Consider the following 8,922-nt stretch of genomic DNA (forward strand, 5'->3'; position numbering starts at 1 on the left):
AAAGGAGACCTAAAAAAACCACTCTCCTAAATCTGTATGTCTCAACTAAAGGTGAATTAGTATTACTATATGCTACCAACGGAAACCACAAAACATTATGATCACTTCCCTTAATAAAGATTATCATTAAGGCCTTTTCTACATCAGCTTATAGTGCTACCTTATGTATTCAAAACTTCAACAACGATTAAATATCTTTAACAAACTTTGGGGCGTAATAGAAGCATTCACCTAAGCAAAATCCAACCTCCTTTGCTGAGGCACCTGATAGGACTCTCAGTATTGTTGTTTCCCTGTCACTTCTCAGTACTGCAAGGTGTAGCAGGTAGTTTACTCAATTAGATGTTACCTCTTTTGGATATTCTACCTCCTCACTATTGACAATTTCCGTCCGTTGCCGTATCACCACATCATATTTAATTAAGATATCTCAGTCTTACATTACTCGATTCAATAGGCTACCAAGCTTCTCTGTCTAAGCCTCTATTATTTCAGATAGAAATACAAGGATCCTTCCAAGGAAGGCGTACTTTATGCCTACCATTGTTAAATGTGAAGTTAAAGCCAAATTGTTGATGCACCTATTCCTTCATGTCTACCACATGTAATGCTTCTAAGTTTAAAAACTTCTCAGCATCTTATCCAGCTCTTTTGGACTAGGGTCTGAACCCGCATGAGTTCAGTCGCCCCTGAGTAACTGATCTTGCATCTTGTTCACCTGAGTCGCTACAAAACCTTTCTCAGTTGAGTTCAAACAGCTACCGGACCATTACCTTCCCCTCCCACAGTCTAACGTGTTACCACAGTCCTGTAGTATTCAGCACCAATTAACAACTTTGGTTTCACTCCATCTGAGCTGTCTACTTAGTCATGATGGTGTGAAAAGTCATATGTTACCTGGCAGAATCAAATTGGATTTGCTGAAACCTTGCTACAAATAAGAACTGCCAATAATTTGTGAATTAGGCAAGCATCTTCCCTAGTATGCAATTCAATCTCAACATTATTACATGTCTGTTCTTTCTCCAGTGCTGACCCTAAAGTAATTATTGACATCTCCCGTCGTCCATTATGCTTCACAGTTCGCTTTCTTTTCACTTGGTCTGCTAGGTATGACCTTAGTATTAAGACTCGAGTCAGTGGGATTAAAGGGTAACTTCAGTGCATTTTTGAGATATTTTTTTTATTTGCTTAATATGATTGCCTGACCATACTAATGATGTGTTCCAACTCCCATTGTCTGAAAAAAATTATTCACTGAGATATGAGCCTTCAAAAATGCCCATTTTCCCTTCCTGCCAGGTTACTTCCTGTCAGTGGGTGTGGCTAAACGTGACGTCACTAGAGGGATAGCTGCAGCTAAATCCATTCCTTTATAGGGGGAAATAATCCTTTATTCTCATGCCTAGTAATGTAATAGCACTAATTTAAAGATTGGAATGATTAGCTTTCATTATTCTAAGCATGCAACTGGAAGAAAAAGTCATAATACCACACTTTGGTGAATCTTCTTGTTAGCTATTTTGTGTACTTTTCTTACAGTTTTATGCTTAGAATAATGAAAGCTAATGATCCCAATGTTTAAATTAGTGCTATTACATTACAAGCCATGAGAATAAAGGATTATTTTCCCCTATAAAGGAATGGATTTAGCTACAGCTATCCCTCCAGTGACGTCACGTTTAGCCACACCCACTGACAGGAAGTAACCTGGCAGAAAGGAAAAATGGGCATTTTTGAAGGCTCATATCTTAGTGAATAATTTTTTTCAGACAATGGGAGTTGGAACACATCATTAGTATGGTCAGGTAATCATATTAAGCAAATAAAAAAAATATCTCAAAAATGCACTGAAGTTACCCTTTAAGTGAAGCCATCACAATGTCAGCTGCAAAGAAACAAAAGCTTTGTGATTTTTTATGCAAATTTTAGTTGAGTATATTAGTAGTCAACCCCAGCCATATAGACTATTTGTACTGAAGATGAGCATGAGGAGATTGAAGATGATGATCTTGTGAATGATGATTTTGTTGATTGTGCTGCTACCTTGAATCTTGCCTGAGTCCTCATCTGAGTCTGAGTGTGAAGCAGTTGCGAGAACCATGCATAGATATTAGAGTAAATGAAACTCCATTTTGCGAGAACACGCCCATTTCGCGGCCATAAAAGTGGGCGTGGCCAAATCGACAGCGCACTTCGCGCGCCCTTTTCTGCTCATAGCCTACCCCTTCCTTTTTTTCTCCCTACACCCTTGACTGGTAATTGTAATAATTTAGTGGATTTATGTCTAACACAATATGTAAAATTAATAAAAGTTTCCAAAATTTAACTGGCCAATCCTTCAATATAGATTAGCTATTTTACATAATTTATCAAAGTCAGCATACTGTCATATATGTTATGCAAGTATATAAAGGAATGAGCCATGTATTTTGTGAGAAAAATTTGTTGTGCATGTTTGTCATGTATACCGTACAAGATTATTTATTGGTGAGAAATTAATATTGGCAATTGACATATGTGACCATAATTGACAAAAGGTACCTTATGGCGGATTTTTAAATTCATCATTATAATGAAACATAACAACCTGTGAGTGCTCTGTTAGCCAACAAATGTTTCTAAAAGTTACATAGTAACTTTTTCCATCCTCTGGATTAATTTTATGATAAATGGAGCTCAGGAAGTTGGATTTTTAAGGCTATAAACACCAATTTTCCTATCCGCCATAAGGTACCTTTTGTCAATTATGGTCACATATGACGAAATCACCAATATCAAATTTGCCATTTTATTTCAATCTGAGCATGGCCAATGGCACCTGGCACAAAATTGCCAATACAAAATCCACCAATTAACTTTCCATAGGCAAATTCGCCAAATTCACCAAATTCAGTGTTATTTTGGAAAATTTGCCTGTGGAAAGTTAATTGGTCATGTTCAGTATTTAATATTGTTGTTATGTTGTTTGTTGTTGTTTATTATTTTGTTTATATTCATATTTTGTGAATTTTGTCTTTGAATAGGATTATGTGATAATAAAACATAGGAGTGATTACCTTATTAGGGTGGGTATTAATTGCAGCACTTAATTTCAGCACTTTTAGTTTTAGTGAGTGTACTTAAAAGGCTGACAGACAAAAGGCTGATGCTAATCATTTACTTGTATAAACAAGTACAAGATAGCAGTAGATAGGGTTGAGCTTCTTGAATAATATTATGCTATAATGCTATTGAATGGGAGTTTTACCAGTGATTTTCTTCCTATTTTTGCTAACAATTCCCTATATCAGGGTCCCCTTAAAAAAAGCTTAATACCCACCCAAAGGTAATGCTATTATAATAACTGTTAATAAATAAAAATACAGTCATTCACTTGTTAATACCGTAGGAGCTACAGTTATGGGATGCAGCAGGAAGAGGAGATATTGATGCTATGAGGACTGCCCTCTCTAAAGGGGCAGACTTAAACTGGAGGAATCCTGATAGGGTAAGTATATCATGTAGTGACTAGTGTACTATTATGACTCTTGTATAATCCACTCTTGATCATACATTATAGTAGGGCCAAGCAGGCCCGTAGCCAGGGGGAGTTCGGGGGGTTCGGACGAACCCCCTGTTGTAGCTGCAAAAAAGTTTTAGATTAGCTCCTGTCATGAAGAACAGCACTGCAAAAGCAGGATTAGCATTTTGGCAACAGCGAGAAGCCGAGCGAGAAGCACAGATAGCCATTTTAGCTGAGTCAGCACATGGCTGAGATGCGTAAATTAAGACCACGCCTACCAACCACGCCCATTTTTTTGTCAAAATTTTTGCTGCGCGCTTTGCGCGCAGCAATTTCTGAACCCCCTGTTTCAAGTTCCTGGCTACAGCCCTGCCAAGTAAAAGAAGAAATGCTTTGCACGCAGAGCGCGCAAAAAATTTTACCATATCTACTTAATATTCATAATAGGTGTGGTCAATTTTGGTCAATTAATTGATTAATTAATAATGATAGTGATTTTCATTGCCCAAAATTCATACGGTGTTCATTTCAGCAATAAGTTGCTTAACTACCGACTGTATTTCTAGATTATAAGAGTTGGTTGTTGGTGTGTGTGAAGAAGTAAGCAGTGATTGAGTCTTTCCTGGCAGTTATTCAGTAGTTATTAAATGAACTAATTTTAATAAAAGTGGCTACTGATCTTCAAAATATATTGGTAGGGCAACCGCCCTACCTGCCCTTTAGGCAGCGATGCCTCTGATATAGCCTGTAGTTACACTTTTGACTGCAATCAAAAGCTTTGATTAGGATAAAAAGACCTTTTACACCTTGATCTACAAACTTGATTGCCCGAAGGGCCTTGATGCTTGATTTTGATCATCTCATGTGCCTGCATAGATAATTAAAAAATCATAGATCTAGATGTATAATCAAAGATTTATGGAAAATATATGTCTTGATGTCTCCTACAACTGTCTTGATCCCTTGATCTCAACTTGATTGTTCCTTTGATATCTTAATTGATTTTGATTTGATCGCAGGTGCAAGTGCAACTACAGGCTATATGCAAGTGACACCCCCTTGTAAGAGTACCTGCAGTTTAGTTATAAATCAGTTTATTATGAGATTAAGATTGTGTAATATTTGTATTTCCTCTGGAAATTACACCTAGGCAATTATTTCTTTAGACACCCATTTGCTGGGTGTTTAAATTAAGTAGGTGTTATTAGAGGCTAGACATTTAAAATCATAAATTTGAGGAGTCTTCTTCTATGAGCTTCCTTCTCAGCTATATATAACTGCTATGTTATCTGTATTGCTTACGGTGTGTGCCAGCTAGTATAGTCACGTGGGCAAAATGGGTATGGCGTAGGCATCTAAACAAGCATGAGCATTTATTGTCAATGTTGTATATACTGTCTAGGCATTTGTACAGGTAAGGTCATTTATTGGGAGTAGGCGTTTCCATGAGGAAATATGGTATATGTTCCTCAAACGTATCTTATTGATTGATGATACTTATAGTCCCTTCTTTCTGGCATTCAAGTATTTATTATCTTTATTTACAATAGCTTACAGCCTAGGCATCAATATGAGTCTGAGGGTTTATTTTTGGCAGACATTTTATAAGAAAACAATGTATAAAGGCTACAAAAGTCATGGCGGCCATTTTGTTTGGGGATGAATCCTACTTAGTAACGCTATCACATTACTAATACTTTATTGTGAACAATATGCACATAGCATAACAATATTGGTATAGAATACCATACAGCTATACCATTCAATATGGTTAATTTTCAGTCATAGAATTATAATGTTTTGCATTATTATAAAATTGGTTGAAAATATTGTGAAAGGAATTTAATAATTATTATATAATTAATTTTAGTTATTAATTTGTATGTACTGTATTTGTTGTGTTTATTTCTGATAGGATAACAGGACTCCATTACATGTAGCTGTTGAATGTAAAAGAATTGATGCAGTCCAATGGTTACTTGACAAAGGGGCAAATCTAGAGTTAAGAGATATAGTGAGTTCTATTAAATGATACATGATGTGCTGTACAAGCTAGTCGATTATAAACCCCTTGCATTTCAATGTGATAAAATTTTGTTGAACACATTTTTGTGATATGAGTGTGCCATCATAAAATACAAGTATAGTATTTTAGTTAGATGTTATGTTGCTAGTGTGAATCCACCTCTACCTCAATGTAGTTTAATTTTTAATTTCATTGGTTCATTTAGGATTAAAATATGGTGTGAGTACTGTGTAGTTAAACAGAAACTTCCTCAAATGAGAGAAAAGGCAAAATTTTATAGATATAAGCCTTTTTGAGTGGTTGATTTGTTTTGCATGCATGCTTTGATGACTAGCATGACCTATATATTGTGACAGGAGCCCATGGGCTCCTGATTGTGACTAAAACTAAATTAAGATTAATTTTTATAATTAATAAAAATTATTAATAAATTTTTATTTTGTTATAAAGAATATTAACATTAATATCATGTTAGACTACTACTTTACATAATATGATAGGACACTTGACTGTGTATTGTTAGTGTCTTTATTATCTTGTCCTTTTTATAGGCTGGAGCCACTCCTCTCATATATGCAGCTTATAATGGTCACATCCAAGTTGTAGCAGTGCTCCTTGAAAAAGGGGCAGATGTTGTTGCATCTGATAATGTAAGTATAATCATTAATTATACTCCAATATTGATTGTACATGTATATCCTTTTAGTGGGTAGATCAAAGCATAGGTGATATATATCTCATACAGTGTGTGTACATGTACATGTATAGCCTATGATTAGAGGTGGGATGAATGTAAATTCAAATATTCTATTTACCAAAATGAATGATTGTTCGAATGTTTACACCATGGAGGAGGCTGCTAACCCCTGATGGGCAACTCCTAAAAGTATGCATGCCTCAAGTCTTCTAGCAATAGGAAATCCCTCCCTGGCCCATGGGTGATGGGTTGCCCTCTAGTGCCAGAACCTGGTTTTTTATAGATGATACCTCATCACTGCAATTAATTGATTCCCTATAGACCCAATAAAAGGAGAGAAAAAGACAGCTGTGCATGAACAGTTACTTTATGTATCCTCTTACTTCCCCAATTATTAGGACTAATTACCGATATTATATTGTTATTCCTAATCTTATTGTTACTTGCAGACACATACTCATTAAGAAATCCATTATAAGTAGTGCTCATTGCCCTAGATAGGGAATTAAACCATGCAGTTGAACCCTGACTGTGAATGAATAACAATCGCTGAGACCCACAGGATATGACCATGCATGATTTGTTCCTCAAGTGATAGTCACCTGAATTATTGTTTAGTTTTATTGTGAAGTCTGCTGTTACTATCATATAGTCAGTTGTTGTGAAAATTTTGCTTATCTGTAGTAACATGGGCTACTGTGATGCTATTCAGTCTCCCTTGGTCATAATTATACTATATTTGAATTTTACAGCTGCCCTCCCTCCTGACTATCATGTCCCCACACCCTCCCCTTTCCTCTCTCTCCCTACCACTCCACTCATCCCCCCACCCTGATTTGTAGACTGAGCTGTTTCAGGGCTCAGAGAAAAAGAAATAACAAAATTACAGAAAAAAGAAAATCAAACAAAGAACTGACTAAACTGAGCTATCTAACTTAAGAAATGAATGAATATACTCCAGAATCAACTGCTAGGTGGTTCATTAATTAAGCCAAAGAAGTGGATGGGTTAGAGCGGTTTTGCCATTCCTCTTTAAGCAATTGGCAGCTGCATGTCCCCCATGACCACATGTAGAGCAACTGTGAATGTATTGCTAGAGTATGACCAGTAAAATGTATACTTGTACACTAAATGTTCCTCCACTGTCTCTAACATACATTGTACTCAATACTGAGTATTGAAGACAGACCAACACAATCATGTTAATCAATGTCATGTTTAATTACTTTGTATAGATTGGTTACACTGCTTATGATTGGGCTAAAGAAGAAGGTAAAGCTGAAGTGGTTACCATATTGAGAGTATCCTCAGGTAATGCATTTAATTGCTTATTGAACTGATGTTATTATACTACAGTATAATAAAAAATAACAGTACCAGTGTTTACACAATGACTTTAAAATATTATAGTAGTGTTACTTATGATGCTTGATCCCTCTCCTTTGTTGGAAACCTAACCTTTTGTATTTTTCATACAGTTACAGCATGTACAGTACATTCACTATTAGCTTCAATGAATTAAATTGTGTAATAGCTAGTTATGTACCAGTAGTGTACAATGTGTATATTATTAATACATGGTAGTCCTATCCCACTATTAGATTATTATTATGTAATCTTATGCATGTATAATACAGTCCCTTACAGCCACACTGATGTACACAGTACACCTGGTATTTGTACATGTACTTGTATAATGGTAATTAAACTTTGTACATTTCTCAAAAATGTGTAAATGGACAAAATTGTGTCACACACATTTACATGCATGTGTTTTAGTGGTGCATGTAGGTTTTTGTTCATAGTAATGACACATTTGACTTAATTTTTATGGGACTATTCCTGGTCTACATGTACACGTATATGTATATTATAATAAACTGGAGAATAAAAAGTGATAAATCCTGAGGAGGCCCTGATAGTGTAATGGCCTAAATTGAACAAGCCTGTTCTCATGAGTGTACATGTATGAACTAATCTGTGCCTAATTATTCACTGCTTATGTTTTAACTGCTAATGGGTTTGAGAATACATGCACATGTACATGTACGTGTAAGTTGTTTGATATTAACTTGTCACAATTGCAATAGAACCTAGCATAGCGTGTACAATCAATGATTGAGCATTATGTAGAGCTTTTATTATTAATGATACATGTACATAATTCTACATGCATTCTTTAATCATTCAATGATTACCATATAAGTGTTTTTTTGAGGGAATTATATTCAAGAAATTTCTAAAAATTTGAATTTTTGGATTTTAAATTCGTAAATTCTACCATGTGTGCCATGGGGGTACCACATTAAATTGATTTCCACGGATTTTATTTTTGTCAACCAGGAAGGAATCTGCAAAATTCAAGAAATTTGCAGCCCTCAAAAAAAAACAACTTGTCCACTCACCTGACTTGTGTTGCAAGTCTTTTCACATTAATAACATGCAAAAATGAAGTATAGCAAGAAAACTATGATGCAGCAAGAGTTATACCCGGTTTGCATGATGTAAATGTAGTCTGGGCTCAATGTGTGAAAATTATTTATCATGGTTGAATTCATTAATGTAACCTTATTTTATTGAAAATAGACACAGCACCTAGGAGTTTATGTGGTATTAATGTGTGCTATATATCATTTGTAGAAGTGTATCGTAATAAACTACTCAAATCTATGAAGGAAGGACTTGTTACAGTTA

At 35.4% G+C, this 8,922-nt stretch overlaps 1 protein-coding gene across 1 annotated transcript in view; it reads left to right on the plus strand.

The window, feature by feature from the left end:
• The first annotated feature begins 3,121 nt into the window (after positions 1-3,121).
• The window catches only part of LOC109581094 (myotrophin-like), an 11,152-nt gene continuing 5,351 nt past the window's right edge, over positions 3,122-8,922 (plus strand). The window contains exons 1-5 of the mRNA XM_019994875.1: positions 3,122-3,490; positions 5,421-5,519; positions 6,083-6,181; positions 7,464-7,539; positions 8,869-8,918. Coding sequence (XP_019850434.1) covers positions 3,437-3,490; positions 5,421-5,519; positions 6,083-6,181; positions 7,464-7,539; positions 8,869-8,918 — 378 coding nt within the window. The 5' untranslated portion in view covers positions 3,122-3,436. The remainder of the gene's footprint in view (positions 3,491-5,420; positions 5,520-6,082; positions 6,182-7,463; positions 7,540-8,868; positions 8,919-8,922) is intronic.

This window comes from Amphimedon queenslandica, unplaced genomic scaffold (assembly GCF_000090795.2).
Source record: "Amphimedon queenslandica unplaced genomic scaffold, v1.1 AMPQUscaffold_13462, whole genome shotgun sequence".
NCBI lineage: Eukaryota > Metazoa > Porifera > Demospongiae > Haplosclerida > Niphatidae > Amphimedon > Amphimedon queenslandica.